Here is a 19,896-nt window from a genome sequence, read left to right as displayed (position 1 = left end):
TGTATATGAAGAGCGCTTATAACAAAAGAAAATAATTAAAACCAAAGGACCGGTTTAACCAGTGTAGACGAATGTGGCAGTTTCGTATGAGCTCAAGAACTCAACAAGAGAGATGAAATCTATATAAGTATTACAAAAGAGCAATCGTTGTTGTTTTTTGTTTTTTGTCCTTTTGACCAAACACCATTTGTTAATTTTTTTGTTTTGTTTTAAGGTGTAAATGTTTAAGAAACCCAATTTGTTGTTCTTAAACTCGTTTAAATAGAGTCATCAAAGAACTCTTGTTGTGGCTCGTGTGGTCTCAAAAATTTTGCTTTAGACCATCCACGATGAGAGTATCTTAGGGTAAGATTTTCTTAAAAAATATATCTTGTAATGTTCTCAAAAATGTTGTAGGTTGATCATTTTGATGTTTGCAATGTAAAACGCGGTTTTGAGTCGGCTCTTCGGTTCTGAAACAGCGGTTGCTTTTTTTAGCTGTTGGGATTGCCATGTGCTTTTTTGTTTTGTTTAGTAATTAATGTAACTTAAAATCATTTTCTACAAACTCATGAGTCTTTAGCTACTGAGTTTCAAAATATTTTACATTGGATAATAAAAAAATTAAAACTGTTCATTTTTATTCTTATTTTCTAAACATCTAATGATATATTTTTTTCTTAAAAAAATGAATATTTTCCCCAAAAAAAAAATATAATAATCTTTTAACTTTAATAACCAAAATAAAGTAAAATTTCTCTTTTATTTATACTCTGTGATATATCCTATTTTTTTACCTTATTTACCAAAAAAATCCCAAATCAGCTATTTGTGTAACAAATTTAATTCAATTCGTTAAGCATATCATAATCAGAAATTTTTCCTATATATATAACAAGAGTTTTTGTCGGTTCTGAAAACAATAAATTTAAAGAAAATGGATAGAAAAAAAGAAGGAATATAAACATTATTAAGAGGATCTGGAGACTCTGTAACGGCTAGTTCCAAAGTACCGTTTTCGATATTATTGTATTTAGTCCAATACGCTCTGACACATTCCCATATACACACATTCACACTCATACACAGAGATATAGAGAGAGAGAGAGAGAAGCTAAAAAAGCACAACTTTTGCTGCCTCTTCTCATCATCCTCACTCAGATCACTTTTTCTCTGATTTAGGGTTTTTTCTATAAACAAGAAGCTCAAGGTTTGTTTGTTTTTTTTTCGAATTGAGAAGAGAGAAGAAGAGAAATCGTCATGAACATCTTCAAGAAGAAGACTACTCCCAAAGGTAAGAACAAAAGCTGAAAACTTTGCTACCATTGTTCCTAATTTGCGAGTAATGGTATGAACAAACTCAAATCTGGATAAAAATCGGATCTTTAAGTGTTTGGTGTGTTCAAAATTGGATCTTGCTGTGTGGGTTCTTGTTATCCATAAGAGGGTAGTTAGATTTCTTAATCAGATGTGTAATTTAAGTGTTGGGAAAGCTCGAAATTGGGAAATTTGTGAATTTTGCAATCCTGTTTTCTGATTGTGTTGACAAGTTGGGATTTTTGTCTAATTCCTCAGATGCTCTTCGTACCAGTAAGAGAGAAATGGCTGTGGCTACACGAGGTATGATGTTGTATAGGTTCCGATCTCTAGCAAAGTTTGGTTTTTGATTTGAGTAGATTGTGTTTTGTTGGAGTTTTGATCTGTGTTAGTGTCACTCTATTGCTACTTAGTAAACGGATTGGATTAAGTGAAGAATGCTTTATCTTTCCAATTTTGGTTGAGATTGCGTTTTGTCTCAGTCGATATCACTTTATTTTCGGTTGTTACAAGAGCTAAATGGATGCATAAATATTACTGTTTGAAGAATCCTTTCTTACTACCACTTCACTGAGATGATGTTTTCGTATCTTGATCAGTCTAGCTTCTTTTTGGGAATTTCTTATGCATTTGCTTGTTTTGCTGAATCATTCATGTCCCTATAAAACCAGAATTATCAAAAGTTCTGGATTTGGCAAGAACTAGTGATTAATATCTGTTCTTAATGCTTTGGGAATCTTTTGTAACTCTGTTCTGTCTAATTATACCAAATAGCATTAGAAGTCTGGCTACACGAGGTATGTTGTATAGGTTCCAATCTCTAGCAAAGTTTGGTTTTTGTTTTATGTAGATTGTGTTTTGTTGGAGTTATGATATGTGTCAGTGTCACTCTATTGCTACTTAGTATACGGAAGAATGGTTTATCTTTCCAATTCTAGCTGAGATTTTTTTTTATCTCAATCTATATCACTTTGTTTTCGGTTGGTAAAAGAACTAAGTGGATATATAAAAGAAGCCTTTCTAGCTAACATTTCACTGAGATGTAAGATGTTTGTTTTCATATCTTGGTCAGTCTAGCTTCTTTGGGAATTTCTTGTTTTGCTGCATCATTCTTGTCCCTGCAACACCAGAACTATCAAAAGTTTTGAATTTGGAAAGAACTAGTGATTATACTATGTTCATGATGCTTTGGGACTCTTTTGTGACCTCTGTTCTGTCTAATTATACCAAATAGCATTATAAGAATAGAGCTAAGCTTTTTACATTGTTGTGACTTACTTGATATCTTGATGCCATCGCAGGTATCGAACGGGAGATTACATCTCTTCAACTAGAGGTAAGGTTGATTAAACTGTGACCTTGTCTGAGTTATATCTAATACTAACATTAAGTCACATTTAGGAGAAGAGACTAGTTGCAGAAATCAAGAAAACGGCTAAGACTGGAAATGAGGCAAGTTCTTCATTTTTTCTCTCTTTACAGTTTCATTCATCTAAGAACTTTAATGTTAATTGATTAATCTCTTGACTGTTGATTAAAATAGGCAGCCACAAAGATTTTAGCTCGCCAACTTGTTCGATTGAGGCAACAAATTACAAACTTACAGGGAAGCCGTGCTCAAATTAGGGGTGTAACGACTCATACACAGGTTAACTTCCTCAACTTCAATACCAGCTAAATGGACTAGTTCAGTTTATAATAATAATAATCTGGTGTTAATATGAACTTCACTTTCATTTAGGCTCTGTATGCTAGCACTTCGATTTCATCTGGCATGAAAGGTGCTACCAAAGCTATGGTTGCAATGAACAAGGTAATGTTAGTCTGTTTCAATTCTCAATACTCAATTTCATTGATAAGTTGATGAACCTATAGAAAGCACATTAGTTCCCAAACCGGGTACATACTGATTCATGACACTTAACTTCAATCCTACTTTATATTTTCAGCAAATGGCACCAACAAAACAAGCCAAGGTGATTAAAGATTTCCAGAAGCAGTCAGCACAGCTAGACATGACGGTAAATGAATACATCTCTTTAAGCATAAGTGCTTACTATTTGTAATTAGCAACAGGTACAGATTAGTTGACAAGATGTGGCTTATTTGTTGTTGGTTTGCAGATAGAGATGATGTCAGAGGCAATTGATGAAACACTTGACAAAGATGAGGCAGAAGAAGAAACAGAAGATCTCACTAACCAAGTTCTTGATGAGATTGGTGTTGGCGTTGCATCTCAGGTTAGGTTTCTCTGCGCTAAAGCAATGTAATTGCTTCCTTTTTCGGTTTCTCGAGTAAGTCAAAAACTAAAATCTGTCTTCTCTTTCATTTTATTCAAACAGCTATCTTCAGCACCAAAAGGACGGATTGCTACAAAAACCGCAGCTCCTCCTGCCTCTACTGCAGCTACTAACAAGTGAGCTCATGTTGTCCAAATCAAAATCACAATGTAGAAAAAGTTACCTAACCGTTAGTTTATAACTTGCAGCTCTGATACAAGTGAAGTGGATGAGCTTGAGAAGAGGTTGGCTTCGCTACGACGAATCTGAGATGTCTGAAGATAGAAAGAAAGAAAGAAAGAAAGAAAGAAAGAAAGAAAGAAAGAGAGCAGCTTCCTTTTTCTTGTTATCTCTGTATAAATCTGCTGAAACTTATTAAGCTGTTTGATATTAAGATTGGTCATCAAAAAACTTATAAGTCTTTTTAAGAAAAGAAGAACATGTATACACATAAACTATAGAGTTCCTCTACGTTGCCAAAAAAAGTAATTTGATCACATTTTCATGAGTTATATATGTTTTCGCCTTTGAGGATCTCAAGACCTCCTTAAAAAGATCCACAAATTATTTAGAACAATCTATGTAGTGCCTAAAGCTCGTTATAGTGGTTATATTTAAGACTATGTACAACACTTTAAAACTACATAATAATGTAAGTATGTTCAAATTGACGAATAACAAATCAATGAAGCAATAAAGTTATAAAAAGAGCTAAGTGAAAAACTAACCAAGACCAAGAGTGTTGTTGTTGGTTCAGGTCAGGGATCGATTCCTTTCAAGTGCGAATATAGTTATACCTCGATGACGGTTTGACTACAAAATTGTTGTTGTCTGTTATTACACATATATTAGCTTGGAGAATAAGTAATCTAGTATAATAGGTTTAGGCATCCATATAAATTTTATTAAATTTTTATATGATTCAGGAAAAAAATTAAAATAAATAATTTACGTGTTTAGATATTCGTCGTGGAATATTCATATTTTTTTTGGGGTCAATTTTTTGGACTTTGTCAAATGCTACACTTGACTGATATCGTAAGCAATAAATGTTTCAACCCGAAAAGGCTAAACTAGTTGATATAATGCAATAAATGATTTGGTGAACTTGTCTACGTTGGAGCACATAAATATGAGTATTGAATCACAAAGTTTTAGTAAATTAAGAAACAAAAAAAAAAAAGATGGCAAAGAATTTAGGAATTGTGTTTTTGCTTCTACTGGTTCTTTTGGTTTCATGCTCCATCAACTTTGATCTTGCTTCTGCACAACCACAAAAGTTACCTCCACAAATTGGTAAGAGCTGACTCTAATACTATGTTTAAAATTTTTACATTTCTATAACTTTATATAGAAGTTATTTAATTAAAAAAGTAGCCTGACCTTGAAATCTCCAAAACATAAGTTCTAGACAAATATGAAAACTAGGTTGTTTTTTTTTTTTGTAATTTTTTATTGCTTTAGAATTTGGTTTGCCTTAACCGTTTAAGTTATGCTAATTTTTCAATAAAATACTTATATATAAGTTTTGTTTTTAAATGACATGTATGTTATACTCAAACTTTTTTTTAATTATGAATTTATAATCAGAATGGAGAAGAATGATGATTACGGTACGATCATCAACAAGCCAACGAGCTAGGAAAAGAGATTTGCCACCGTCGCCTTCTCCATCATCACCAGATTCACCACCTTGGTCTTCGTCGTCGCCTGCACCGGGGTTTGAGGATAACGGTTCTTGAAAACAAATGGATCGGTGATGGGATAAAATTTTTATAAAGAAATATCAATAACAACTTGTCTCTCATTTACATTTACTAATATAACAAATGAGATTATTTGTACTTTAATCTTGTTCTTGTGTAGTTGTTGTTGTATCCAACTTTTAATTAATTTGTTGCATGTACTTTATATCTTTATTCTTGTGTTATCATGTGATAAATCATCTATCCTCTACTTTATTTTCATAGTCTTTAATTTGTTTTTCTTAGTTTTCGTATATATATATGGTTTTTGTTGTACTTAACAGTATTTAAACAATCCATTTTTCTATAATATTAAAAAATATTTTAACAAGAATAAAAAATAAAATGAAATATCAGGGAAAAAAAAGCAAGAGCCAAGAGGGTCAATTATTGAAGTTGAATGGTCTAGATTTTTATTTTCTCATTTGTTTTTTTCTATTCATTTTTTTTTTCTTGAGGTTTATAATAATATTCATTCTTTACTAGAATAAGACAACATAGCGAGAAAGAGAAAGTGAGAGAGATGGAAATGAATGGTTCTTCAAAGTTGGGTCATGTACTCATGCTTCTTCTTCTTCTTGGCTTCATCTTTCACCATACCGAATCTGATTTGCCTTCTGATCATGATGAACAAATCTCAATAACTGGTTAGTGTTTCAATACTCTTACTCACACACTTAGTTACAAAATGATTTAACATATACACATATAGACGCATACATACAGTCTAAATCACAGAAATTAAATCTCATGAAACTTACATAGATTTGTTCAAATAGTAACATAATATTTTGTTTTGTCAATATTATATTATCCTATTTAATTTGATCATCATTTATATACGAGTCTATCAAATAGTTTCTTATTCCGTAATCTGAAAAAAGCATTGATCACTTAGCTTATATTTAAATAGATTTGTTGACAATATAAATTCCGGTTAATTTTACTATGCTTTCTTATGGCCGGAATTAGCTATGTTTTCTAGTAGTATAACAAAACATACACTTTGTTGATGCTATTTCCAAAACCATTGACATAGTGAGACACTTGCAAATATGCATACAACTAATCAATATTATGGTGAATTTAACAATTTTTTTGGTTTCGGCTCATATGTGCGTTTTAAACCATTTTGCTTATACAAAATATGTGGTCTTCTATAATGTAGTTGTATGGCAATAATGTGCTATGTCTTATCTAACATAAACCAATATATTTACGAGAAAATGAAGGGAGGAGAATGATGATGCGTTATTATAAGCCCAACGCTCAAATAGAAACACCACCATCAAGAAGTAGACGAGGTGGTGGTGGTCACTATATGGTACGATCATAGCTAATTCATAATTTTTTTAAAATCGATTAATAATTGACCACCTCCTAAAAAAAAACATTATTCACTTTGCTTCCGATATTTTCATATTTTTCTATCTTATATATTCGTTATATACGTAGATATTAATGAGTAAATATTATTTTTGTAGGGAGGAGGTTGATGAGTATATATAAGCCAAATGGAGATATTTTTACAGGACCTTCAAATAGTGGACATGGTGGTGGTCACATTCATCAACGTTCCTCTCCTTAGTTCTTGGCCAGTAGACAAAGTTATGTAATAATTCACCAAAATTAAGACATGTGAATGTATAATTTGCAATATATGTGGTTCAAAGTAAGGGTTTTAAATTTTTTTAAAGTACTGTATGTGGACTTCATTCAATTTAAAGAAATATTTTAACAAAAAGAAAATACAAATAAAAATCGCGGAAAGGCAAAAGGGTCAATTATTGAAAATGAATGGCAGAGATTGTTTTTTCCAATTGTTTTATAGATTTTTTTTTTTGTGTGTGGGTGGAGAACTTTTATCTGTCTTGACGGCTTATAAGATTATTCACTGATCTTACGACAAAGAGCACAACATAGTGATTAGTGAGAAGAGAGAAAGAGAGATGGAAAAGAATGGTTCTTCAAAATTGGTTCATGTGCTCATGCTTCTCCTTCTTCTTAGCTTCATCTTTCAGCATACCGAATCAGCTTTGCCTGCTGATCATGGACAACTCTCAGTAACTGGTTAGTATTTCAACACACACATACACATACACATATATGTATATTGATTTGTCCATGTGATAATTGTTTTACATTTTTAGCTCTACAAATTGAATATCATATTCTAGCAAATGTTAATAGTTAGAGTTCATAAAATATATATATATTAACCCCGTAAAACCAATTCTCAATAAATTCATAGACTTTTTTTTGCTATGTATATAACTGGTTATATTGATATTATTTCATCTTGGAACATAGCTTTGGTATCACATGGTTTATAATTCTTTTTTGAAAATAATGTTAAATTATATTAAAAAATAGCGTTTGTACAACTAGTGCAGCGGGAATTAAAAACTTTTAAAATAAAAAATTTAGCCATTTAAAATCTTGAAGCGAACCAATTTTGCAATCCGTCGTTGTATCGCCTATCAGCCATAAGTTTGCCTATCACCCATAAGTTTGATGGAGGAGAAGCGATTCCGCATGGTTTATAATTAAAATTGCCATTAGATGGTCAAAACGATTTCATACTATTAATCTATACATATTTTGAAAAAAAAACTTTATAATGCAAAATGACTAAATATCTTTTGAACCATTGAGTCTATATTTGATGATTTTAAATTTTGAGCTATATATTGTTTAATAAAGAGACTTTATAATGAGTTTTGATGACCATTGATAAAAGTGTTATCAAATCTTTGTAGTATATTATGAGAAATAAACAGATTTATAATTCTATCCCTAGAGATTTATACGTGCTTTAGTCATTTCGCATCAGAGCCAAGTTTATATGAATATATTACTTTCAAGAAAATAATTACAAAAACTAAATATGAAGGGAGAAGCATCTTGGCGTATTATAAGCACGATGGTGCCATAGGAACACCATCGTCAAGAAGTAGACGTGGTGGTGGTCACGGTATGTTGTTACTCATATTCATCATTTTATATATTTTACTTTCTGTGTACTTCTCTAAAATTGATATTTTCTTATATATTGTAACTAAATAAATATTCATTATGTATAAAATATTAAATGCATAGAGATTATTTTCTAGGGAGGAGACTGATGAGTACATATAAGCCAAATGGAGACATTTATACAAGACCGTCGAGCAGTGGACATGGTGGTGGTCACATTCATCAACACTCTTCTCCTTAGATTTTTGAACAGTCTTCAAAATTGGAAACATATCTTTTACGGGATTGTTGATTCGTCTCAAAGGGTGAAGAGAATGTTGTAATCTTATTCATACTCATAAGAACGTATTTATATACAAGCATAAGAAAACCTAAATACAAACTATGTAATATTGACATAGTATTTACAGATACATTATCGAATACATTTTACTTCTTTTATGTGATGATTATAAAATTTGTGTGTGTGTTTTAGTCGTTGTTTTGCTTCGTTTGTTTGTCTTCATTTGTTTTTTTATATACGTCTTCTTTTGACTAGATGAACGGCCGACAAGAGTCGGTAGTTTTTTAGTGTTATACAAAAAAAAAAGATATTTTAGTCGCATAAACATATCTAAAATAAAGAAGTTTCAAAAAATTTCACTATACGAGAGAAATAGAAAGAGATGGCAAAGAAAAAATATTCGAAATATTTGGGACTTGTGTTCTTGCTTCTTTTGTGTAGTGTGGTCTCATGCTCTAACCAACGTGCTCTAATTGTGTCTACACAAGAGCCAAGTTCATTATCAGGTTAGTGTCTCCCTCTCTCCAAATACATATGTATCCTGATGATTTTATCAAATATGGTTTTAATTTTGTATAGTTTTTGGCAAACTATGTGTGTTTAAAAGCTATGATTCTTGATAGTAAGTACTTTTAAGAAAATTTAATTCATGAAAGGTTAGTTAATTTTTGGTTATTTTTGAAATTAAATAGCGTGGAAAAGGAAGTTGATACCAGTACGGTCATCAAGAAGTCCACGAAGTCCTTCGTTTTTACCACCAACGCCACGACGGCGGCCACCGCCACCACCACGACGGCCGCCTCCACCACCACGACGGTCGTCGCCGCCGCCACCGCCGCCACCGTCATTGGTAAGCAAATAATGATTGCCAAATTAGCATATAGACTTAGAGTAATTGGTTTCTCATTAGAAATTTGATAAACAAATTAAATAACTAATAGAGTTACATCAGAAGGAGACTAATTAAGAATACGTAAAATAAAGTATCATTTTCGTTTTAGTTGATAAACAATTTAAATATAAATATAAGTTTAGTAGTTGAGTAAATATAAGTTGAGTAAACAATTTAAATATTTAAAACTTATAAATATAAGTTTAGTAGTTGAGTAATCAAATTTATTGATTAATTCTTTGAAAGAGGGTTAGTTAATTCTTGTGTTATTTAATTAATAATTATGTGTTATTAATTAATTCTTTAAGTAGAATGAGACAACATAGTGAGAAAGAGAGAGAGATGGAAATGAATGGTTCTTCAAAGTTGGGTCATGTACTCATGCTTCTTCTTCTTCTTGGCTTCATCTTTCACCATACCGAATCTGATTTGCCTTCTGATCATGAACAAATCTCAGTAACTGTTTAGTATTTCAATACTCTTACTCATACTCATACACACTTAGTTACAAATGATTTAACATACACACATATAAACGCATACATACTTTCTAAATCAGAAAAATTTATTAAGTGCTTTCAAGGCTTTAAAAGTATTTAAAGCGTTTACAACAATTATTTTGTCAATCAAACTTTCTTTTTACCAATCGGAGCCTAAGTCTCATGAAATTACATAGACTTATTCAAATAGAACATAATTGGTTATTTTTGTCACCATCATCATTTATATACCAGTCTATTAAACAGAAACACCACCATCAAGAAGTAGACGAGGTTATATGGTACGATCATAGCTAATTCATAACTTTTAAAAATCGATTAGTAATAATAAGTCACCTCCTTAAAAACAAATTATTCACTTTGCTTCCGATATTTTCATATTTTTTTTATTTTATATATTTGTTATATATAGATATTAATAAATATCTATTAATTTTTGTAGGGAAGAGACTTATAAGCCAAGTGGAGATATTTAATAGTGGACATGGTGGTTGTCACATTCCTCTCCTAGTCTCCTCCTTACTTCTTGGCCAGTAGACAAACTTATGTAATAATTCACCAAAATTAAGACATGTTAATGTATAATTTGCAATATATGTTGTTCCAAGTAACCTTTTTTTTTTTTTTTTTAAGTATGTGGACTTCATTGTTGTATGATTAATCCAGTTTCAATTAAAAAATATTTTAACAAAAATAAAATACAAATAAAAATCACGAAAAAGCAAAACGGTCAAGTATTGAAATGAATGGCAGATATATATTTTTTTTTTTCCAATTGTTTTATAGCTTTTTTTTTTTTTGTGGGTGGAGAACTTTTATCTTTTTGACGGCTTATAATTATTATTCAGTCTCTTACGAGAAAGAGCACAACATAGAAATTAGTGAGAAGAGAGATGGGAAAAAATAGTTCTTCAAAATTGGTTCGTGTGCTCATGCTTCTCCTTCTTCTTAGCTTCATCTTTCAACATACCGAATCAGCTTTGCCTGCTGATCATGGACTACCCTCAATAACTGGTTAGTGTTTACACACACACACACACACATGATATTAATTTGTCCATGTGATACTTGTTTTAAAATTTTACTCTACATATTGAAATAAAACCATGTATATATATCATATTTGAGCAAAAGTAAATAGTTAAGAGTTCATGAAAAATATGAATCTGATCAACCAATTCTTAATAGATTCATACAGTTTTTTCGCTATTTATATAATTGGTTATATTGATATTATTTTCCATTCTTATACTACACATGGTCCTAAACGATTCATACTATTAATCAATACCCTTATTTTGAAAATCAAAACTTTATAATGCAAAATGACTAATACTGTTCAGCTAGCTTGAGTCTATATCTGACGACCGCTGATTTAAGGTTTTGAGTTTTTTTCTCTAATAAATATGTTACTGAAGCTTATTATTATATCATGTTGCTGACAAAAAAAAACCCACTAAAATAAGTATTTTCCAAAATACCATTATCAGCTTTATTTTTCAAAAATACTAAAAAACTAATTTTTTTAAAAAAAATTCTAAATTTTAAACACCTAAATTGACCGCTAAATATATATATATATATATATATATATATATATATATATATTCAATCCATACCTAAAACATTTCTGCACTTTCAATTTTATTTTTCATGTTTCTGGAATTTTTGGGAAAATAAAACTTTTGTAGTAGTTTTAGAAAAAAAAATACAGTATTTTTGGAAAAGTAAAACTTTTGTTAGTACTTTGAGAAAAAAATACAGATTGATATTTTGGAAAAATAAAACTTAAAGTGTGGTAACTAAAGGGAATTTCATTTTTTGAGTTATTGATTAATGAAAAGACTTTATATCAAGTTTTTTTTATATAAATATTTTTTTTTTAATGTAATGTTAAATTATATTCAAAGAAAATAACGTTTTTACAACTTGTGCAACATGAGATTTGAAAAAGAAAGCTAATAAAACAGTTTAATCAATTTTTTGACAAAAGATTGAAGCTAGACATTTATAAACATTGATAAAAAGATGTTATCAAATCTTAGTTTAATTCTAGTATTGTGATGAGGAATAAAAAGATGTATATTTATAATTCTGTCGATAAAGATTTATGCTTCAGTAATATATTTGGTATCAGAGCCAGGTTTATATGAATATATACTTCCAAAAAACTAATAATAAAAATAAAATATGAAGGGAGGAGAATTTTGACTTTATATGCCATAGGAACACCATCGTCAAGAAGCGGACGTGGTGGAATTGCCCACGGTATGTATGGTACTCATATTCATCTTTTATATGTTTTACTTTTCTGTGTACTTCTCTATATTTGATATTTTCTTATTGTAAATAACTAAATATTCATTATGTATAAAGTATTAATGCATAGAGATTATTTCCTAGGGATCGGAGGAGACTGATGAGTACGTATAAGCCAAATGGAGACATTTACACAAGACTGTCGGGTAGTGGACATGGCGGTGGTCACATTCATCAACATCCCTATCCTTAGATTTTGAACAATTTACAAAATTGCAAACTTATCTGTTTATGTATTTTTTTATTTGTCTTTTATGTGATAACTATATAGAAAAATATATTTTCTTGGAACTTAAACCATGTATATCTAAAATAAAGAGTAGAGGATCAAGAAGTTTCATAAAATTAACTACGAGAGAAAAAGAGAAAGAGAGATGGCAAATTTGGGACTTGTGTTCTTGCTTCTATTGTGTATTGTGGTCTCTTGCTCGAACGAACGTGCTCTTGTGCCTCCACAAGAGCTAAGTTCATTAACAGGTTAGTGATCTTGACACATATATTCCTAATGATTTTAACAAATCGGACATAAATATGCGCATACTTAAGTGCATGGTTCAATTTTGTTTTGTTTCAAATTTAAGACCCTTGGTAGTAACTAGTAAGTATTGTTAAGAAAGGCTTTCATTCATGGAAGAGTAGTTAAGTTTTGGTTATTATTTTAAACTAAATAGTTTGGAGAAGGAAGTTGATACCAGTAAACCCATCAAGAAGTCCACGAAGTCCTTCCTTTCCTCCGCCAAGGCCAAGGCCACGGTCGCCGCCGCCGCCACCACCACCACCACCACCACCACCGTCAAGTTGATTGGTAAAGAAATGATAATTGCCAAGTTAGAATATAGACTACAATATCTATTTTTAAGGCGTGTGATTGGTTTCTCATTAGAAATTTGATATAAAAAAATTTAAAGAATTAAGAGTAGTATCAATTTCATTTTACAATGCTGAAATGACATTGTGTACTCGCAGCTATGCCAACGTACACAATGTTGCACTACCTGATGATGGGCGTAAATCTTTTACTGTTGCATTTTCCATTGTAAATTTTAGTAAAATATTTTCATTTTATGTTTAACAATCTGAAAATATTTTGGTTATACGTCTTTTTTTTAAAAATGCATCTATTTATTTAGAGTTGTATCTTTTCACCATATTTTGTTCTCATTTTGTCATTACATTTTTTCTTCTTCAAATAATAGTTATCTTTTACTAACAATTGTGTCTTTTTAAAATGTTCCATACCTTTTAAACTCTATATATTTGTATATATGCTTAGATAACTACCAAACTATTGTTCTTTGACCCAATTTTTAAACTCTATATATGCTTAGATGAATCTAAATAATTTAAATCCCAATACCCAGTGTCATTCTATACTCTAACAAAAGATTTGATTAGTTGATTAGTAGACAGTTTAACATTTTTAGACCGTTCGTAGTCGAACTTTTAAAAGCTTGATCACTTCTCCTTTCATTTGTGCTCATGCATGCATCTTGGAAATAACTTTTGTGTTGTACGGATTCCTTTTACTAACATTCCGTTGAATCTCTTACGAGGTAAGGTAATTAAACACAAACACAAGTATCCAATCCTAATTTCATTCAAATCCCTTCGACTTGTACACTAATTGAGTGGATGAAAAAAAGGTTAGATTTGGCTTCTTTATTTCTTTAATTTGTCTATATATGTACTATCTAGAAGTCAAACTATCTTCTAGAACAAGTTGTTTCTGCCAAACCTCATCATCATACAAGCCACTAGACCCACTAAGCCTTACCAAATATCCAACATTGACAATATAGTAAACGAGGTTTTCCAACATAGAGTCCAAAAGTAGTCATTGCCTTATCTTCATGGGTCATGGCTATATAATAGTACCATTTAATATGAGGGAAGAGGTACACGAATAAGTGAATAGCCAAGAAAGAGAGAGGGACAGCTTGAGTTCTTGGTATTTTCGAGTTTGAAACCAATAGATTTAGCAAGTAAACAAAGAAAAAATAGCAAGTTCTTGGTCTATTGATGAAGTCGAGAGTTGTGTTGTTGTTTCTAGTGGTTATTTTGGCTTCTAGTAATGTTCTTGCTTCTCCCCAAGAGTTACTCCCAGGTCAGTGCTTGCTAACATAAATCTCATGTTATTTTAGTAAAACGAAAACAATTTTTTTTGTTGGTAAAAATAAAGAATACAGTATATATTTGTAAAACTCATGTAATTTTAAGATAATTTCCTTCTCTGATTATTTTATTTTGTTTTGGTTTAGTTTTCCTTAGACCAATATATTGGCTATATACAATATGATAAATTTTATAACTATCTAATTTTCAATTAAATAGGCTGGAGAAGGAAGTTGATTCCAATGCGGCCATCAGTCAGTCCACGAACTAAGTCTCTAGGAGCTCCACCATCGCCGCCGCCGCAACCTTTTGTCTCACCATCGTCGGCAAATTCTATGAAACGTATAAGAAATTTTTAAGTCCAGTGAGATATATATATGGCTGTATTATATTTTGGTGAAATGTGTTGTAATATTTTTGAATGAAATGAAGCTAGTAAAGAATTATATACGATGTTGTGTTTAGAACCGGTTCATGGTTTACGAGGATCCTAATCAATCTTAGATCTTCTTTTTTAATATCATTTTAAAATGTTATAAACGAACAAAAGAGACAAGTTTCAATAATATCGACAGAGGGAATTATTTATAATCAAAAACCAAAGAAAAGTAAAGAATTAGGCATAAATAATCTTATCATTTTAAGTCAAAAGAACCCCATAAAAAATAGAAATCAAAAGAAAAAATTTCAAAATTTCAATATCTCATTAATTTTTGGGCCATAATATATGGATCACGTTGCTCATACTCAGGGCCTAGGATTATGGTCCAAAATTCTCCTATAAATATCATGTTATATGAACATTCATTCATTTAGCTAGTTACTAGTATACCATTCTCTTTCAAAGAAAAAAAATGAAACAATATTTTTAAGTGAACTCTGTCTCAGGCCAAGTTGTTTTTGCTCATTGCACTTGCACGGTAGGCGCTTTTGAAGAAAGGTTTTTGGAGGCAGTGAAGAGTTTCACAAAATTAACTACGAGAGATAGAGATAGAGAGAGATGACAAAGAAAAGTTTTTCGAATTTGGGACTTGTGTTCTTGCTTCTATTGTGTATTGTGGTCTCATGCTTTAACGAATATGCTCTTCTGTCTTCACAAGAGTTACGTCCATTATCAGGTTAGTGATCTTGACATATATGTATTCTAATAAGTTTAAGTGTTGTTTCAATTTTGAATTGTTTTAGTTAACTAGATATGCGTGTAAGATTCTTGATATAGTAAGTTCGTTTAAGAAAATTTAATTAGTTATTTATAATTAAATACCTTGGAGAAGGAAGTTGATACCAGTACGATCATCAAAAAGTCCACGAAGTCCTTCGTTTGCACCGCAAAGGCCACGGTCGCGGCCACCACCACCACTATTGTCGTCACCACCACCATCACCGCCACCACCATCACCACCATCACCACCACCACCACCCTCAAGTTGAATGGTAAGCAAATGATAATTGACTAAATTAGCATATAGACCGATCAAATAATGATATTTATAGGGGGTGTAATTGGTTTTTCATTAGAAATTTGCTTAAAAACAAAAAAAATAAAAAATAAGAGGAACATCAAAATGAAGTTACCACTTTCATTGTCGAGTGCTGAATCAACTTAAATGCAATGTTGTAGGAACTATCTCTCTAGCTAGAGATCTGATCAACCATTTCATTCTTTCTTACAAAATATGAAAGATTGAGTTAGAGCATCTCATCTGGTTGATACGTAGATCTAAGAAGCAAGAAGACCAAATCTGCTGCCCATATTTTGTTTTTCTTGATTTTAATTAATGTTTCTGTGTCGCAACTAATGTGACACAAAGTCTCCATACTAGACAGATCGGGCAATCCGCTGCGCACACTGTAATAATATTTAATGCAGTTACTGAAAAAGAAAAATTGGTTACTCGATTATTTTAATGAATTCGAGACTGTACTACAATAATTCGTTAAAAATGGATATGCAATGTAACCTTATCTTGATGTGTACATGATGGTCGTGAAAATCTTTGTGGAAAAGCTTTAGCTCCTCAGGTCTATAATATGATACAATATGTTATTCAAAAAACCGTAATTTAATTAATTTGCAGTTTAATGGTACAAAAAATTTAGTATGAAATGTTTATGTAAAATCGCGTTTTATTTTGTATGTCAATAATATTTTCCCAAATCAAATGTTTATGTAAAACCGCGTTTTATTTTGTATGTTTCCCAAATTAGTTATTTGAGTTATCCAAATAATAACAAAATTGCTGACAAAACAATTTGCAGTAAAATTGCAAATTTAGTACTTTAATTTCTAAAATTAAATCCTCATGCGTAGGCAAATTCACTATTTAAAATAATATATTTTTGAACTGTGCATTAAACTTTTATATGACGTGATAATTTCCATGCACCACCGATTATTCAAACATTAGGATATTACAAGATAATATTAATAGTCAAACTCTTGTTTTGGTCGTCTTTGATTTAAATAAAAAAAACTATCCAAAAAGACCATCTTCCTACAACGCGTCTTTCGTTGTCCACTTGTCCTTATATGGAACTTCAAATTATTCGCATAGTGACAATATATATTAGTGTGGGATCAAAGAGCAACTTAAGAAAGTGAGTGAGAGAGAGAGATGACAAATTTGAGACTTGTGTTCTTCTTGCCTCTATTGGTTCTTTTGCTCTCATGCTCTAACGACTGTGCTCTTGCGTCTTCACAAGAGTTACCCCAATCATCATCAGGTTTAGTCTTGACTCTTGAGACATGTATCCCCATTGATTTTAGTTGTCTTTCTAATCGAATTCTAGCAAAAAAAAGTTTATAAAGAGATGCATATATGTATTATCCTTTCGAAAAACCAATAAAACTTTTAAGTATATGATGCTAGTTTTAGGAAATCATTTCTCAATTATTAAATTTATGTGCCCATTTCATTACATAAAAGTTTAGTGAAATTCATTTTTTGTATTTTTTTCTGATTTTAGAAAAAATAAATAAAATTTAATCGGTATGACCAAATACATCTTTGATTAGAGTAATCGGCATCATTTGAGTTTTGGTTTTGGTATATTTTTTACTTTTTAGTAACACTGATTTGAAAATTTAAGATTTTAGATATTTTTTTTTAGTTTTTTTTTTAGTTTAATTTCAGTTTGCATTTGTTTGAAACTAGAAAATAATAAACTAATATTGTTTTTTTATTTATTCTTTGGTTTAACGTATTAGTTTCAATCCCTTTAAATGGATTCGACTTACATATTTGATTATATATAACATAATTTTTACAGTTTATATAGTTTCAGTTCACAGTGTTTCTAATCATCATATTGTAAATAAAATAGGATGGAGAAGAATGATGAGACTGGTGAAATCATCAAATAGTGGACATGGTGGAGGAGGTGGAGGTGGTGGTGGTGGTTATCATTTACCATTACCGTCTCCTCCACCACCTTTATGTCCGCCAATAAATCAGCTGTCATCATCGGTACCGCCACCATCAAAGACAATACCACTGCCATAAATGGAAGAGATGAAAAATAAAAGAAAAAAAATATCTCATAGAAAATCATTTGGTCAACCTATCAGAGATTGTAAAAATTATTCTATTACTTTATATTAGCCGACGAGATCTAATACCATGTGCATTGGATTATTTAGATAAAATTGTCCCACAAACCTTTTTTCCTTTTTTTTTTCTCTTGCTTAAGATTTTTTATGGAAAAAAAAATAGTCAACCAATCGTGGGCCGCCACGTGTCGCGGGGCCCACGAATAATGAACAAACAAAACCAAGGACGGTCCCGATTTTGTATATGTCCTTCTCCTTTTCTGCAAGTTTTGGTTTTAGTTTTAATAGTTTAATAGATAGGACTTTTACTGATTACTCCAATGCTCATGCTCTAAGGCAATAAAACAAAACAAAAATATTTTACTTGTTTTCAGAAGTTTAATTTTAAGTTAGCTAATTGTACCCTAATTGAGTGGCTGAGAAAGGTCAGATTAATTTGACTTCATTATCTTTGTTTCTTTTGTCTATTTACTAGAAGTCAAACTATTTTCTAAACAAGTTGTTTCTACGAACACACATCATACAAGCCACTAGACCCACTAGGCCTTACCAAATATCCCACATTGACAATATCGTAAACGAGTTTTTTCAACATAAATTCCAAAAAGTAGCCATTGTCTTATCTTCATGGCTATATAATAGAAGCATTTGGAGTAGGAGAAGAGTATCTCAAACCACAAGAATAACCAAGGAAGAGAGAAAAAAAAATATTATGGTAAAGAATGGTCTGTTAAACTTGGGAATTGTGTTCTTGTTTCTAGTGGTTATTTTGGTTCCATGCTCTATCGACAGTGTTCTGGCTTCTCCCCAAGAATTACTCTCAGCAACAGGTCAGTGCTTGCTAACATAAATTTTGATGAGTTTAGAATAAAAGCAAAACATATGTACTTAGAGCAAGTCAATGAGATTCCTTTTGTTAGATACAATGTGATACTGAATTGTTAAAAATACATAATTTTGTGACTCTCTAATTTTAAAAATTGAATAGGCTGGAGAAGGAAGTTGATTACATTGCGGCCATCAGTCAGTTCACGAACTAAGTCTCTAGGTGCTCCACCATCGCCGCCGCCGCCACCTTTTGTTCCACCACCGTCGGCAATTTCTATGAAACGTATAAGATATTTTTAGTTCTAGTGAGATTTTTTTCTTTTGTATGTAAATGTGTTGTATTATTATTCATCGTAGAACAAAAGATAAACATATTTAAGAAATAATATAATGGTTTCCCAACATTTTATCTTTTTTGTTATGTAATTACAAATTCTATTTACCAAAGTTTTATAATTAGAAACACTTTTATTACCTGAGATACTATAATTTTTTTTTTCAGTTTATGAACATATATCATTTTCACTTTTATATTATATGATGATTGATACCATTTATACTAGTCAAAAAATACATATCGCCATTTGGCAGTCGCGAAATTTGTGGCTATAAGGTGATTGTTTTTAAAAAAGGCACGAATATTTTAAATTATGATGCTATAACCACGAATATTAAGCCATAGTTACGAATAGCCGAGTGGCTATTGAAATTTTTTTTATTAATATATAATTACCACTACAATAAATCGATGTGTATTCATATAAAATATTTAGTGTTGAATTTAAACACAGGTTGCAAGATCGATACTAGTATCTTATTTAGTATCGTGAGTTAGATTTTTATATGAATTTCATAAATACCATAAAAATAACTTATAAAAACCTTTTAAAAACCTTATAAATCCTTTTAAAAACTTTATAAAACTTGTAAAAACGATTTAAAACCTTTTAAAACATTATAGAAATTGTATCGAATCTCCCAGTAGTAGTTATTATATAAAAGTACCTTATAATGCATATAAAACTTTATAATTTTTCATATTTAAACAAGGACATTTTTGAAAATAGATAGATAAAACAGGTATTTTTAAAATGGAAACACCAAAAGAGATATTTC

General features: G+C 30.8%; 5 protein-coding genes and 2 long non-coding RNA genes across 7 annotated transcripts; all 7 read left to right on the top strand.

The window, feature by feature from the left end:
• Positions 1-1,534: 1,534 nt before the first annotated feature.
• On the top strand, positions 1,535-3,857 carry LOC17874880 (vacuolar protein sorting-associated protein 2 homolog 2). The gene is made up of 9 exons (XM_023786326.1): positions 1,535-1,599; positions 2,598-2,632; positions 2,698-2,748; positions 2,840-2,944; positions 3,038-3,109; positions 3,246-3,317; positions 3,420-3,536; positions 3,639-3,712; positions 3,785-3,857. The coding sequence occupies exons 1-9, from the start codon at positions 1,581-1,583 to the stop codon at positions 3,843-3,845; spliced, it is 606 nt and encodes a 201-aa protein (XP_023642094.1). The 5' UTR covers positions 1,535-1,580; the 3' UTR covers positions 3,846-3,857.
• A 738-nt stretch (positions 3,858-4,595) lies between these two features.
• LOC17874900 lies at positions 4,596-5,536 on the top strand. The gene is made up of 2 exons (XM_006281329.2): positions 4,596-4,871; positions 5,166-5,536. The coding sequence occupies exons 1-2, from the start codon at positions 4,760-4,762 to the stop codon at positions 5,315-5,317; spliced, it is 264 nt and encodes an 87-aa protein (XP_006281391.1). The 5' UTR covers positions 4,596-4,759; the 3' UTR covers positions 5,318-5,536.
• Positions 5,537-5,830: 294 nt separating this feature from the next.
• On the top strand, positions 5,831-7,016 carry LOC111829077. Its single transcript, XM_023777765.1, has 3 exons — positions 5,831-5,967; positions 6,553-6,644; positions 6,805-7,016. Exons 1-3 carry the CDS (start codon positions 5,844-5,846, stop codon positions 6,814-6,816), a joined length of 228 nt encoding a protein of 75 aa, XP_023633533.1. The 5' UTR covers positions 5,831-5,843; the 3' UTR covers positions 6,817-7,016.
• Positions 7,017-7,160: 144 nt separating this feature from the next.
• LOC17876804 lies at positions 7,161-8,736 on the top strand. Its single transcript, XM_006281311.2, has 3 exons — positions 7,161-7,390; positions 8,214-8,294; positions 8,434-8,736. The coding sequence occupies exons 1-3, from the start codon at positions 7,270-7,272 to the stop codon at positions 8,535-8,537; spliced, it is 306 nt and encodes a 101-aa protein (XP_006281373.1). The 5' UTR covers positions 7,161-7,269; the 3' UTR covers positions 8,538-8,736.
• Positions 8,737-8,853: 117 nt separating this feature from the next.
• Positions 8,854-10,582, top strand: LOC111829076 (sulfated surface glycoprotein 185-like). The gene is made up of 3 exons (XM_023777764.1): positions 8,854-9,085; positions 9,272-9,429; positions 10,414-10,582. Exons 1-3 carry the CDS (start codon positions 8,962-8,964, stop codon positions 10,426-10,428), a joined length of 297 nt encoding a protein of 98 aa, XP_023633532.1. The 5' UTR covers positions 8,854-8,961; the 3' UTR covers positions 10,429-10,582.
• A 265-nt stretch (positions 10,583-10,847) lies between these two features.
• Positions 10,848-13,069, top strand: LOC111829078. Its single transcript, XR_002832646.1, has 4 exons — positions 10,848-10,985; positions 12,168-12,239; positions 12,375-12,767; positions 12,962-13,069. It is a non-coding gene; the product is annotated as an uncharacterized LOC111829078 (long non-coding RNA).
• Positions 13,070-16,993: 3,924 nt separating this feature from the next.
• On the top strand, positions 16,994-19,138 carry LOC17877053. The gene is made up of 3 exons (XR_002835095.1): positions 16,994-17,126; positions 17,727-18,782; positions 18,941-19,138. It is a non-coding gene; the product is annotated as an uncharacterized LOC17877053 (long non-coding RNA).
• The last annotated feature ends 758 nt before the right edge of the window (positions 19,139-19,896 follow it).

The sequence above is a fragment of the Capsella rubella genome, unplaced genomic scaffold (assembly GCF_000375325.1).
Source record: "Capsella rubella cultivar Monte Gargano unplaced genomic scaffold, Caprub1_0 scaffold_8, whole genome shotgun sequence".
Taxonomy (NCBI): domain Eukaryota; kingdom Viridiplantae; phylum Streptophyta; class Magnoliopsida; order Brassicales; family Brassicaceae; genus Capsella; species Capsella rubella.
The sequence above is the reverse complement of the archived record's forward strand: the minus strand, read 5'-3'. Positions and strand labels throughout refer to the sequence as shown.